The sequence below is a fragment of the Astatotilapia calliptera genome, chromosome 16 (genome assembly GCF_900246225.1).
Source record: "Astatotilapia calliptera chromosome 16, fAstCal1.2, whole genome shotgun sequence".
Taxonomy (NCBI): Eukaryota; Metazoa; Chordata; class Actinopteri; order Cichliformes; family Cichlidae; genus Astatotilapia; species Astatotilapia calliptera.
In genome coordinates this window covers 694,003-708,665 of record NC_039317.1, presented here as the reverse complement: position 1 = coordinate 708,665, position 14,663 = coordinate 694,003, and the positions used below count along the sequence as shown (strand labels likewise).

The 14,663-nt window shown below is 41.8% G+C and overlaps 1 protein-coding gene across 22 annotated transcripts in view; it reads right to left on the bottom strand.

The window, feature by feature from the left end:
* ttn.2 (titin, tandem duplicate 2) overlaps nt 1-14,663 on the bottom strand; it is a 218,615-nt gene that overhangs the window by 108,735 nt on the left and 95,217 nt on the right. For 19 of the 22 annotated variants that reach the window (XM_026144404.1, XM_026144413.1, XM_026144414.1 and 16 more), the window contains 18 exons: nt 12,950-13,345; nt 12,573-12,851; nt 11,967-12,236; nt 11,705-11,844; nt 11,481-11,607; nt 10,266-10,532; nt 9,870-10,136; nt 9,351-9,614; nt 8,662-8,801; nt 8,374-8,500; nt 8,010-8,276; nt 7,608-7,874; nt 7,122-7,388; nt 6,511-6,650; nt 6,271-6,397; nt 4,239-4,381; nt 2,019-2,142; nt 208-474 (listed from right to left, as the gene is read on the bottom strand). In XM_026144404.1, coding sequence (XP_026000189.1) covers nt 208-474; nt 2,019-2,142; nt 4,239-4,381; nt 6,271-6,397; nt 6,511-6,650; nt 7,122-7,388; nt 7,608-7,874; nt 8,010-8,276; nt 8,374-8,500; nt 8,662-8,801; nt 9,351-9,614; nt 9,870-10,136; nt 10,266-10,532; nt 11,481-11,607; nt 11,705-11,844; nt 11,967-12,236; nt 12,573-12,851; nt 12,950-13,345 — 3,879 coding nt within the window. The remainder of the gene's footprint in view (nt 1-207; nt 475-2,018; nt 2,143-4,238; nt 4,382-6,270; nt 6,398-6,510; nt 6,651-7,121; nt 7,389-7,607; nt 7,875-8,009; nt 8,277-8,373; nt 8,501-8,661; nt 8,802-9,350; nt 9,615-9,869; nt 10,137-10,265; nt 10,533-11,480; nt 11,608-11,704; nt 11,845-11,966; nt 12,237-12,572; nt 12,852-12,949; nt 13,346-14,663) is intronic. The other 3 variants (XM_026144415.1, XM_026144423.1, XM_026144424.1) reach the window with 1 other exon arrangement.

Sequence of the window (14,663 nt, the reverse complement as noted above, 5' to 3'; positions counted from 1 at the left end):
GAAACAGTTCCTTGAAGGCATAGAGACAGTCGGCAGCTGGCCCAGTACTTCTGTCCCATTTTGGGCCCATTAGTTACCGTGGGGACCCCTTCTCATTGAGAGGGTTGTTTTAGGCCAATAAGGGGTGAGTCACAGTCTAATTGGGGTTCCTTTTCATGCCTAATAACTTCTAACTTAATTTTCTTCCCATTTCACAACTATACTTACGTTCAACATTGAGGAAGCATGAGGTTTTGAAGTCTTTAGCATCACAAGCATATGTTTTTGAGTCGTCCAAAGTGCAGTCGTGGATGACCAGCGCTCGCTTGCAGCCGTCAACGATCATCTCATATTTCTTTGTCTTGCGGATCTCCTGTCCATCCCTGAACCATCGCACTTCTGCATTTTCCCTGGAAACTTCACATTCGAGTGTGGCCGTGGCCTCCTCTTCCACTGTCTGGTCCTCCAGAGGCTTAGTGAACTCCACTGGTGGTTCTGGATGAACAAAGAAACAGAGAAGACAGCAGTTTGAATTTCAGTGAAGTAGAAACTGAACACTAAAGATCAGTTTATTTTTCGTGGGATTTCATCCTGGCCAATAAAATAAGGCTGCAGTGATAGTCACATATTGTGGTTGATTTATCAGTGCAACGTTTCACCTCTTCTAGTCTTAAAATGCCCACAGAAAAATGTAAGTTAACAATGTAAAGTCTCAGTAAGCTGCAGTAAGAGAGTAGCTGCGGTCCAAGCCAATTGTGTTTTTTGGCGTTAGATGGGTAAGTGCAAAATAATCTTGGGGATTTGATAATACACCTGTGCAGCCTCCACAAGTAAAGTTTATACATTCATAATGACCTTTTTAAATAACCTTTTTTTTCATATCTCACAGTATAAAGTTTTCTTTTTTCTGTGAGATATGTACCTACCCAAATTACAGACCTAAGTAAAACAATCAGCAATACAAATGATAAGGACCTGTGCCAGTGAGCTGTCTGTGATCCTGAGTCATGTTTACAATCTGAAACAGAAAACTTACCATTGTAGTGGAAACTACTTGGACCATGCACTGACAAAGTCCCTCCCTGAGCCTGGTTCTGCCGGAGGTTTCTTCCTGTTAAAAGGGAGTTTTTCCTTCCCACTGTCGCCAAACTGCTTGCTCGTAGGATCATAGGGTCATATGATTGTTGGGTTTTTCTCTCTATATATCATTGTAGGGTCTACCCTACAATATAAAGCACCTTGAGGTGACTGTTGTTGTGATTTTGCGCTATATGAATTAAATTGAATTGAATATCTTAAGTGCATTTAACAGTATCCATCCACATTGACAAACAAACAAATTGAACTGGAAGACCAACCAACACAACCACTGCATGCTCGATTTTATAAAGACACCAAGATATATCAACTTGCAGAGTAAAATGCTGGAGATTTTCTATCAGTCAGCTGTGGCAAGTGCAGTGTTCATTGCTGTTGTCTTCTAGAAGGACACTAAAAAAGCTGGTGACATCAATTCAATTTAATTCAATTCCATTTTGTTTATATAGCGCCAAATCACAACAACAGTCGTCTCAAGCGGCTTAACATTGTGAGGTAAAGAGCCAACCATAATACAGAGAATCCCCAACAATCATATGACCCCTGTGAGCAAGCGCTTTGGCAACAGTGGGAAGGAAAACCTCCCTTTTAGCGACGAGGAACCAGCAGAACCAGGCTCAGGGAGGGGCGGGGCCATCTGCTGCCACCAGTTGGAGGTGAGGGGAGGGAAACAAGATAAAAGACATGCTGTGGAAGTGAGCCAGAGATTAATAATAACTCATAATTAAATCTGGAGTGGCCTATGAACACAAAAGGGATGAGAGGAGAAACAGTCAGTGCATCAATGGAAGGCACCAGCAGCCTAAGTCTATTGCAGCATAACCAGGGTGGATTCAGGGTCACCTGATCCAGTCCTGACTATAAGTTTTAAGCCTAATCTTAAAAGTAGAGAGGGTGTCTGGAATTAAGTTAAAAATCCTGAAATAGTGTTGTTGGGTTACCTTTGACAGTAAGACTGGCCTCAGTCTGGAAGTCTTTGGCTGCGAGTTTGATTTGTCCGGCTTCGTTTTGCTCGACATTGCGTAGAGTCAGGGTGTGGACTTTACCCTCCGCCTTCAACACCACCTGCAACAGAGTCGATAATCACAGGGTTTAATCTGTCCTGTATACTTCCTGTCAGGTTGATAGATTCATTCATATTTAGTATTTTCCTGCCCTGAATGTCACAACATGTCACAGGTTTTAACTTCTCTGAAGATCTTATATCAAGTTTAGAGATTCAGTTTTTGTCTGTATAAATCTTATCTCACTAAACCAACTCACTAATTTCCAATCTAATTTGGATTTTTCTGTTTTTTTTCCCAGACTATGAATGAATATATGACATTAAACCTCATTGCTGCAAGGATTAGGTATTGCAGTGTCACTGAACATTGCCCGTGAGGTTCAAACCCTGGTCCTCCTCCTCCTGTTAGCAAAGCAATAATTGCTAATGGTAAGACAGGTTTATATGTGATCAACAGTCTTTGTTCTTTGGAGGTTCCTTTGTTTCTCCACATCTACAGAATGTGAAGCACAGAGATTTTCTCGGTTAAGCCTGGACGGCCAAAATGAATATAGGCACCCCTCCCCCTCCACCCCTCCCCATTTTCCCAATTTAAACTACACGACCTATAACACCCAACAGCTGCTTTTACCACTGTGTCCTTCATGTGACAGAGCTGCCTCACAACACACTCACAAATGAAACGTGCAGCATTTCTTTATCAGACTAACAAAATAAGCACAACTGAAATTTATGTGACATCAAATGAACTTGGTTCGATTTTTCATTCCTAACAATGATATTTGTCAGAACCGTTTAAGATGAAGGTACAATGATATTTTTCTGTGCTGTGTGCATGAAAAGACACATCAGCTGTCAACAAGTAGACAGTACATTCATGTGTGGAGGATAAAGTGGCCTATTAGTGTCATAGTTAAAATGCTGCTTGATCAGAAAAACACTTTTGCTGATAAGCAGAAATGTGACAGAAAAAGTAAAAACAAGACAAACTGATAATAAAGTTTATTTAGCTCTATAAAAAAACTTTATTTGTAACATCTTCAGCTGAAAACCTGCATATTTTTTCTTCAACATAAAAGATAAGATTAGATTAATTGGGTTGTCATGTGAGGCCTGAAGCACTTTTCTATAAGAAGAAAGACAAACTGCTGCTTTTTTATCAATTTTACTTTAAACTCTTTGTGAGTTTATATCTGCCATAACGCTGTAACATTTGCTTTGACCAACTCTAAACCTAGATTTTTTTGGGGGTGTTTCTTCCTTTGGTTTTAATTTAGAAAGTTACATGTTTGCCCGAGTTCAGTTAAGATTCATACTGACACTTTTATGAATCTTAACTGAACTCGAGGAAGTGCAGTTCTTCATAATCTGCTACCACATGTACCAACGACACTCTTCTGTTTGTTTGTATTTAAATGCGCTGCTGAACAAATCAGCCACTTTTGGTATTACCCAAGAAAAACACGCGCTGAGATGGAAAAGCTATTCATTGAGCCCAAGGAAACATTCAGCTTTACATTCTTCTGTGCTTCAGCTACTACTGTGGCTGAAACCTCCACCTATGCTAAACATGCAACATGCAGTGCAACCGAGAAGGAGGGAACGATTCATAAGGACCACGCCGTTCTCGGGTTACTTCAAACTTTAAACACTTGGATCTGGATATGACTCGATTTCATTTCAGGGCCTGGACTATTCACTGTTCAACTCTGAATTACAATGTGGAAACAGCAAGTGCATCAGCTCAAGCAAAACACTTATAGCAGTCCATGTGTTTTGTAGCTGTAGCTGTCATAGCTCTGCTGCCACTTGCCCTGCACCTCAGCCTCCTTCAGCTGTTAAAAATAACCCTGCAGAAACGCTTGTGGGGCAGAAAAGCCTTCCTGCCTATGTTATCTCAAAACCAGGAATCCCAAACCCACACCAGCAGAGCCTTATATGAAGCCAGAGCAGTTCATTGGACACAAAAAACGAACATTGTGTACAAATGGAAAGGGAAATTCTGGCTGTGGGACACAATCATGAGGCCTGGACTTCTGTAGTGGTTTGTAACTGAATGTTAATGGGTCTTGTGTTTCAGGAAGCGAATCTCCTAGTGATCCTGTCCGCAGTAAAGAAACATTGCGTGGGCTCAGTCAGATGTGTTGAGACTTACTCTATCGCTTGGCTCCAGCTTTGTACCCCCCAGGAACCACTCGACAGCGATGCCTTCGTATGACAGCTCGCACTCAAAGGTGGCAGTCTCCCCAGCAGTCACGGTGACATCCTTCAGAGGCCTCTGGAGGCCAATCACTCGGGCTTTAGATTGGGAAGAAAACATGGTTAGCGCCCCTGACCGAAAAACAGGTCAATGAAAACCAAAAAACGCCCAGAGAGACATGGCTAATCCTCAGTGGCTATTCCTCATGGTGTTTTGAGCTGAAGGCTGCAAGACCTTGGACAACTGAAACAAGCTGCCCTGAGACTTGGCATTAGGTGTCCAAGCTCATTAGCATGAATCCTACTGTCAGATGTAAACGGCAGGCAGAGCCAGTGAGAGTTGGGGTTCTACCCTTCCCCCCTGCCAATCACTGCAACCCTTCTCTAGATAAGGAATGTGGCTTCAAAAATAACTAAGGAGCCTGATAGGCTGAGAGCCCACATCTGCCAAATCCATTGAGGGAAGCCGGTCTGCTCCTGTCAATCACAAGATTGCAATTTCCCAGGAAAAGGAGAATGTGAATGTCCTCACAGGAGTTACCCAACGTCACACTACTGGGGAGTTTGGTAACACGGGACATACAGAGCTCTAGGAAGTCAGTGTGGATTAACAAGCCACATCAATTATTTATAACAGGCTTCTTCACATGCCTGAATTAAGGCCCCTTTACAGCCTGTTGAAATGCACTCTGGCAGCATGACAGCTCATGCAATCAGAAAGCTGTCAGTCTGAAGAGTTTGCAGTCTCACCATCAAAATGACTCATCTATTAAAGTTAATTCACATTTAAATCCCTACACTCTGAACAAGAATGACTGTTTATGATTGTGTAGCTGGACTGCTGAACTTTCTTTTATTTCTGAACATTTACTGATTTGATAAATCTAAAAGTGAGAGAGAAGCAAAATATGAAATAGTTTTTAATTCTAGAAACTTGTAAGCCTGCGCCATTATAGGAGCTTTCAATCAGTCGCTGAGTTATTTAAATATTGCACTGAATTAAATTCTAGTTCAGAGACAAGTTGGAACAAGATCAATCAAAATGAATCATGTGAAGGGAAATATTATTAAAACAACTGCATCACTAACTTTTAATTATTTATTGAATTATTAAAAACAACAAATTATCATCTGATCAAATAGTGCTCCTTGTGTTAATTCTATTACTGAAGAGGATCACGGGATGGGTTGATAACTCAAATCAAGAGGAGGAATTTCAGGAAATTTTAGGCTACGTTCACACTGCAGGCGAACGCGCATCAAATCCGACTTTTCTGACCCTATGCGACCATCTATCTGATCATGGTGTGACAGTGTGAACAGCACAAATCCGATATTTTCAAATCCGATCTGGGTCACTTTCGTATGTGGTGCTGAATCCGATACATATCTGATGTTTTAGAAAGCGACTGCTGTTTGATGGTCACGTCGCATTAAATCCGCCTTTTACGTCACTGACACAAGACAGACGCCAATTATCAGCGCCACAGAAGACATCGCGAACACTTCCTGACCATCCAGTGTAGATGTCAGTGAAACTGTTGGGAAGACAACGTGAACATTTTATTTGTCCTGTATAATCTGCAGATTCTGACAGAAATCTGCTGCTATCCTCTAAAACAGCAATAAGGATCATTATTACATTATTATGTAAATAACAAATAACAAAATAACTTAAAGCAAAAATTGGGAAACGTAAAGTCTGAAGACTTTATATTAGGGGCCATCAGTCAAACAATAGTTTGGTCTGGGTCTAAACAGAGCGCGTTGTGTCTGACATCTTCTTTTGCGCATGCGGGCCGATTTGAGCGTTCACACTAGAGCGCGTTTGCTGTCGCATTTTATTTGTAGTGTGAACGAGGAGACAAAAAAATCGGAATTGAGCATCAAGACCTGCAGTGTGAACGTAGCCTTAGTTTCATACTAGCAAATGTTATCACAGACATTTCAAAAATCGCTGTGATTGACTTCAGACTTGTTTCAGTCACCTTTGACCCTGAGCTGAGCTGAGGATTTGGCATTCGCTGCTGCAAAGTCAACACTTCCAGCCATGTCCATTTTGCAGTTATAGAGGATCAATAAGTGCCGGGTTCCTTCCTCCTTGATCTCCACATTCTGAGAACAAACAATGTGCAAACCAACAAGAGATGAATGTGCCAGTTCAAAACATTTTCATGGAATTTCCAACAAATGTGTTGAAATTATATTTTATAGGTGTAAAATCTTACAGCAGACGGATGAAGTGTCTCGCCCTTCAGTTTCCAGGTGGCATGAAGGTCCTCCTCAGAAATCTCTGTCTCAAACTTCGCCGTCTCGGTCTCTGTAACTTCCACGCTGTACAGTGGGCGGACGACCTTGATGTCACGTTCTGTAAAGTTTGTTAAAATATGTTAGCGAGACTTACAAGTGAAGGGAAGCGAACGGAAACGTATTAGACGACATCTGTGAAAAGAGTTTCCCATTGTCAGATACAGTGTAACAGATGAACTAAACATAGGACAAGACGGGAGAGTTAAAATCAGAAGACAAGCTTACAATTTGTGTAAAAACAGAAGTTGAGGAACGCTTGAGAATAATTAACCCCATAAAACATTTCAAAGTATATCCACATCTACACATCTACAGATCCATAATACCATGCACTGTAAGATGTGCAAGGTTGAATTATTCTCAAGTATTATAATGATAACTTTTACAAGCATTTAGAAATAAAGTGGAAGCTGCAGTAGTGCAGGACAAATGGAGATAACAGGAGGCGGGGTTTGGTGAATGCTGGTGGGCGGGGCCTGTCTCTGCAGTCCCGGTGGAGTCTGAGGGGCTGGATCACCACAGGTATTACCTTCGATGTTAAGGTCAGCGGTAGTTTTGTCAGTTCCACAGTCGCAGCTGTAAGCGCCCATGTTGCTCTTTGCTGCCTTCTTGATGACCAGCATATGTTTCTTGCCATCAGATTTGAAGGAAATGTTCTTGGAGGGAAAGATTTCTTCGCCATCTTTGAACCATTTGACCTCAGCAGCGGCCTTACTCAACTCGCAGGACAAAATCACCTCATCTTTCTCAACAGCGGTGTAATTCTGGAGCTTCACTGTGAAGTACAGGTCGCCCTCTGTGGGCAGACACCAGGATTATATCAGCTGAAAACATTCACTGGCTAAAGTCATGGCAAGTGCAGCGTATACATTCACCCAAAAATGTCACACGTTAATTCCATTTTAATACAGTAAGGGGAAGATGCAGTTTTTTCATGGCAACAAGTACACGAGTCCTGCACTCAGTACATTCTTTATGGAAATCTGGATGCATCCCTCTGCGGGACGATACTAACCGAGAACGGTGAGCATGGCCTCTGAAGTCTTGGCCATCGCCTCCACTTTGATCATAGACGTGTCATCAATTGTGACCTCCTTGAAGGCCAGCGTGTGCACTTTTCCTTCCTCGGACATGTGCACCACTTTGCTGGGGTGCAAACGGACGTCATTTTTGTACCAGACGACTGGGATTTTTTCATGAGAGAGTTCAACGCTGAACTCTGCAGTTTCACGTTCCTTTACAGTCACATCTCTTATTGGCTTGATAAATGCAAGGCGAATACCTGACAAGAAATGTGGCGTTTGTCGTTAAAAGGCTTTTGGCATACAAAGTTTAGCGAGCACGCAAAAGAAGAATTCAGCCACGTACCCAAACAAATCTTCTCCTAAAAACACTAAAGAGATCCAACTTTGTTTACCTTTGATAATCAACTTTCCGGATGTCCTCTTATCTTCAGCCTCGAACATGTATTTACCTTCATCTTCATATCTGGCAGATTTTACAAAAAGACTGTGTCTCTTTCCTTCCACGTGGAGTTCAAACTTGTCATCTGTTGACAACTCTTGAGATCCCTTCAGCCAACGGAAGCTTTTGGGCTCCCGGGAAATTTCTAGTTCAAATTTCGCTTCATCCTTTTCATACACATGTACATCAGCCAGAGGTGTAATGAATGACACTGGGACCTCTGTTGATTCAGACAGATAGTTAATAAAAAAATCAAAATATCTGAGTGGGCAGAGACTTTCCACGCTGACTCAAAAAAAGGAAGGTGGAAAGCTCACCCTTCACTTTCAGGTTAGCAGAACATTTGGCATTAGCAGCAGTGAACATGACCTCGCCGGTCTGAGGTACTCTGCAGTTGTACAAGACCAGAGTATGTTTGGCACCGTCCTCCACGATTTCAACATCCTGCAGATGGCCAACAAACGTTTTCAGCAAAATTGTGAGAGTGAAAGAAACGTGATGAGGACACAACTACGGTTTATCTCTACTAGTGTATCGACATCTAGATTTAAGTAAAAGAATGAAACCACAGATAAATGAATATCTGCTGAGATGCAGTGACATACAGTGGATGGACTGAGGAGTTCCCCATTCAGTTTCCACTGGCCATGGACATCGTCTTCACTGAGCTCAACCTCAAATCGAGCTGTCTCTCCGTCAAACACCTCAGCGCCATACATCGGCCGAACCACCTTTATGTGACGAGCTGACGTTTTGAAGAGGGGACAAAGAAATCATAAACATATAAACATATACAAACATGTACACACAATGTACACACAAAAACAAGTCAACATCAGACAGACACACATACAGAAACCAGTGCCTCGTGGTCCCGGTAATAAAATGTTGTGATGATTTGATCCAGTTTGAAACTGTGTGATTACTAAAGTGACAAAGTGCTTCAAAAGACAATAAGTGATGTGTTTTGAAAAGGAAATCTCATAACCAGAAGTCAGCGACATGACAACGACACCACAGGACTGACACATAGATTCGAATACAGTTTAGCTTCTTGGAAACTTTAAATCTTCTAGTTTTTAGTCTTCCAGTTTCTGCTGTTAATGGAGAGAGACGGAAAAAAAACCAGTAAACGCTGATTGGAAAGTGAAGTGCTTCAAGTAAAAAATTGCAAAAAAGAGTGAGCGATAGGACGCGATGCAAGGGCTGTGCAAGTGAAGACGAGTATCAAGAAGGGAAGGAAGCTGCCTCAAAATGACCGAATATCAAAATCAAGAGATTTCTGGGTCTTTACCTTCAATGTGAAGAGTCGCTGTCGTCTTGTCTGTTCCACAGTCACATAGGTACTGTCCTTTGTCTTTGTCCCCAACTCTCTTGATTATGAGGACTCTGCGTTTGCCTTCAGCTTTAATGTTCACCGTCTTAGAAGCTTTGATCTCGGCCTCATTGTGGTACCACATGACATCGACATCTTTGCTGAGCTCGCAATCTAGAACCACCTCATCTTTCTCCACTGCAGTATAGTCCTGCAGCTTAACTGTGAAGTACGGATCTCCCTCTAGAATGGGAATATTTTTGGGTAATTCCACAATACACCACAAATATACAGTGCACAAAACACGACAGTGAAGACACACGAGAAACACAAATGAAAACCACAAAAAATGATTTCGTATATATCACAGAGACAAGGATACAGTACTTTTGTAGACCCAGACAGACACAACAATGGACAAAGTGTACACAAAGCTGTGGGAAGGACGACACACTTGACAATAAGGACAGAAAGGACAGGTCGTTATTCTTGGATTACCTATAACTGTCAGGTTGGCCATGGAAAGAATTCCTTTGGCCTCAGCCTTAATTTGGCAGATATCATCTAGAGTCACTTCTCTCATTTCTAGTGCATGCTTCTTTCCATCCACGTGAATGACAACAGTTCTGCTCGGATGAATTTTGTTGTCGTTCTTGTACCAGGTGATGGGGATGTTCTCGTGAGAAAGCTCCAGCTCAAAGCGAGCTGTTTTGCCTTCCTTTACAGTTTGATCCTTTATTGGTGAGATAAATTTCAGCCTGATACCTACAATTACATTAATAAAACAGGGTCATATGAGTTAGCTCATATGATGGTGGGGTAACCAAGACAATGAATGCAGTGAAAACAATCGTGTTCTGGCCTTTTTTCCAGTAAACGTGGACCATTACTTACCCTCCACTGTGAGTCTAGCTTTTGAGGTTTTGCCTAAAACTTCAATCATGTATTCGTCCTCGTCATCAAACTCACAGCAGTTTATAATCAGCATGTGCTTCTTTCCGTCGTCGATGATGTCATATTTTTGGTCTTGGGTGATGATGTCAGCCCCTTTATACCACATGACTTTAAAAACATCTTTTGTGATGGTGCATTCAAACTTAGCTTGTTTCTTTTCTGGCACAGAAACATCCTTCAGCGGGACAACAAAGTCCATTTCGACTTCTGAGATAAAAAGTGACATAGGCACAATATGTCAACAACAGAACACAACAACAGGACTGGAGTCTACAGCCTGAGGTCGCTGTACCTTCTGTATCTCTTTAAATGTCCCTCTAGCTGTATAATTACCCCGAATCAGGAAGCACGTAGTATCAGGGACTATTAAAACACTAAGTTACTTCTTGCTATTGACTAAACTGAAGATCACTCCAAAGTGCTTAAAATGGTCAGTAAGACAACAAAGGTGCTGTTGCCAGCTCACAGTGTTCTTCCCATCTTGAACTACATCAGTCCTCTTTCTCACAAGGTGTTGAAGGACCTCCTATATTGAAGTTATTATTAAGGAACACCATGTTGTTAGTAACAAGAATTCAAAATATTCACATTCAAGTTTTGCCACAGGGTAGAAAAAACATCTTCTGAACATAGTTCCCAGAGAAGGCAAATAAGAGGTGTCTTCTGTCCACTTCTTAAAGTCTGCACTCCAGCAGATGTTTGCCAGGGAAAATCAATGATTTGTTGCAGAACTCCACTGCTGTTGTTAAAACCAAGTCCCTTTCAAATTGAGTCCCGTAACACATTCACTAACATGTGCTAACTAATAAACTGTCCATGTCCACAGATTTAACATAGAACATTTAACCATAAAAGATACAAATAAACTTTAGAGGGAGACAAAATCTGACACATTTATACTTTATATTTTCCAGTACAAGACTTTACAACAACAACAGATACAGCACACCAATTCAACCAGTGAAAATAGCTAAGATCCCACACCAGACTGATATAGTGGCACAAATGATCAAGTTGAGTTGTCGATCCTTTTCAGTAAAGGTGTAAGGTCCACTCTCACAGGACGCCTCGGTTAAGACCTCACACCTTTATTTTTACAGGACACTTTTACAGCACACAGAATTTGCAGTTCTTGGTTACAGGAGTTCCCCTTACCTTTGACATTAAGCATGGCGCTGGTTATGGCGTTCAGAGCCGTGTAGGTCACTTCTCCCGCCTGGTCCAGCTGGCAGTTTTTTAGCTTGAGTCTACGCACTGTACCCTCCATTTGGATGTCGCATGTCTGGTGAAAACATTACAATATACTCGCGAATAAAGAGTGAACATACAAATTAAAGACTACATGTGCAGCAATATAAGACAAGCCCTTTGTGCCTCACCGGGGATCTGGTCAAAACCTCTCCTTTGAGCTTCCATTCCCCAGGAATGTCGTCCTCAGAAATCTCAGTCTCAAACATGGCATCTTCCTTCTCAACCACCTCGACGCTGACCAAAGGCTTTAGGATCTCAGCCTCCCGCTCTGTGAACACATTATTAGAAATTAGTACTCAATATTAAATCTTATGCATCAGCAACAGAAAACTATTGCAATGATTTAAATGATTACAGTTACTATGGATATAAGTAAGTAAATGGATGAACCTCCAAGTGTTAGCTTGGCAGTGTAGATGCGTCCTTCCACCTCCAGCGCATATTCTGCTACGTCATCAGGCTGGCAGTTCTTAATGACGAGCGTCAGCTCCTTTCCTTCCTTCTTGATCTCAATCTTGTCAGATGGCTGGACTTCATTCTCTCCTTTGAGCCACTTCCAGTTGGGAGTTTCCTTGAAAAGCTCGCATTTAAATGTTGCAGCAGCCTTTGGTTTTACATGCTGATCTCTCAGTGGTTTCACTATCCAGTCTTTGACAATTTCTGTTGAATTTTGAGAGTCAATGACAATCATATGTTTCAGAATTTGCACAAATAAAACATTGCATGACAAAATCAGCTCAGTCTTAACGTGGTTAAAATTTTAAGCGATACTCAGTTTGAAAATTCCAAGGATCTCTATTTAATGTCCAAGCTGTGGAAATAAATCACATTTAGCTGCAGGACACTTTGCGGCAATCTTTTTCAATAGGATATAAAGATGCATAATAATGTTATGATATTTATGTTTGTTTAGGCAAACTACAAACAAGCCACAAAATTTGATAAAAATGTGTACTGAGACATGTAGGAGCGTGCAGCACGTCTCATTCTGCTTACCAATCACTTTGACGTTTGTTGTAGTCTTAACGTCTTCCTGTCCAGCCACTTCACATGAGAAAACACCGGCGTCCTCCTCCGTGGAGTTCTGGATGGTCACCGCGTGCTGCATACCAATGATATTGATCTGAATCTTGCCCTCCTTTTTCTTGAGGACCTCACCATTCTTCTTCCATATCACATCCCTCTCTTTGTTCAGCTCGCAGGTCATATACAGAGGCTGACCCTTGATTGCTGATGTCTCCTCTCCCAGTTCTTTGATCCATTTCACAGGTAGCTCTTTAACATGACAAAATAGCAGAGACATCACACATTATTTGAGGGGATTCCAATGGTTACATTTTGTGCATCTCAGGACTGCCAAAACATTATTATACCTTCAACGATAAGCTTGGCGGTGCAAGATATCTCTTTGCCAGCGTTCTTGGCCACGCACGTATATTCCCCAGTGTCAGACAGCTGGACATCAATGATGTTCAATTTGCGATCTTTGCCATCCGAAGTGAACTTGTGCTTGGGGCTCTCACGGAGATTGCTACCATCTTTCATCCAAGAAGTAACAGCAGTGGAAGGTGAGACCTCACATTCAAAGACAGCAGATGAGCCGATAGACTCGGCTTCCTGCAGAACAATGTTCTGAAGCTTTTTGATAAACTTCAGCGGGACAGCTTTGAGCTTGAACCCTGCAAAAGGTTCCTCTGGTGGTGGTGGTCCTTTCCCACCAGGCCTCAGCCCCCGACCCCTGCCCTCTCCAGGAGATGGGGTCTGCTTAGCTGAATAAACAAATTGAAGACCATCAATTCACATTTCATTTGAAAATAGAATGGCATGCTCACGTCATCATATCTGTATCTGCATCAGTAAAGTATTCACAGCGCTTTACTTGTCCCACATTTTGTGATGTTACAGCAAAATGGATCCATTTTTTTTTTCACCTCAAGGTTTGACACAGAATAACCCACAAAACTGGCAAACTGACAAAAGCTAGAAACTTTTCTCAAGTTTCTTAAAAGCCCCCAACAATTTACATCAAAGTATTTATGCTCAATACTTTGTTGAAGCTCCTTTAACAGCAAATACAGGCTCAAGGTTTTTTGAGTATGATGCTACAAGCTTGGTACACCGATTTTTGGGCAGTTTCTCCCATTCTTCAGGTTACTTGGGTGGTTCACAGCCATTTTCAGATCTCTCCAGGTGTGTTGTCCTGTTGGAACATGAACCTTTGCTGCAGAGGTCCGGAGCGCTCTGCAGCAAACTGTCATCAAGGATGTCTCTGTACTGTCTTTCCTGACTAGGCTCCTGCTGCTGAAAAACATCCCCCAGCATGATGCTACCACCACCATGCTTTACTGTAGTGATGGCATTGGCCAGGTGATGAGGGATACCTAGCTTCCTCTAGACATGACACTTGGCATTCAGGCCAAATAGTTTAAAGTCTGGTTCACCAGACCAGAGAATTTTGTTTCTCGTGGTCTGACAGCACTTCAGGTGGCTTTTAGCAAACTCCAGGTGGGCTGTCATGTGCTACCATCTACCATGCAGGCCCAGTTGTTCTTCTGGAAGTGGTAAGAAACATCTGGGAGGTGGTCAGGATGCACCTAAGCTCAAGTCTGAGTGCCATGGCAAAGGCTCTGAATACTTATGTACATGTTTTTGTTTTTCAATCTGAATCAAATGGGAATAATTCAAAGCAACCTTTTTTACTTTGTCACTATTGGGTACTATGTGTCAAATTTTAAGGTAACAAATTAATTTAATTTATTTTGACAAAGGCAAAACAAGAGCACAAAGACATTCTTCTCAAAGAAAACACTGAAAATGTAACAGTGCATTTAGCAGGGCTAAATACCGATTATTTATGCACAACTCATTAAGTTTAGCTTCACGAATTGAATCAATTTCTCTTTCAAAAAGTTTGCTGTGCATACAGATGTCTAAAACGACACATAACGTCTCACGTGCTCACTTACCAAACCTTAACTTTGAGTGCATGAATAGCCTGATGCACACAGATTACGTTGCATGTCCACGTGAGGTTTTGAGACAAATTGCAGGCTGCCAGCAGTGTTTCAATGTCCCAGTGTAAAGCTG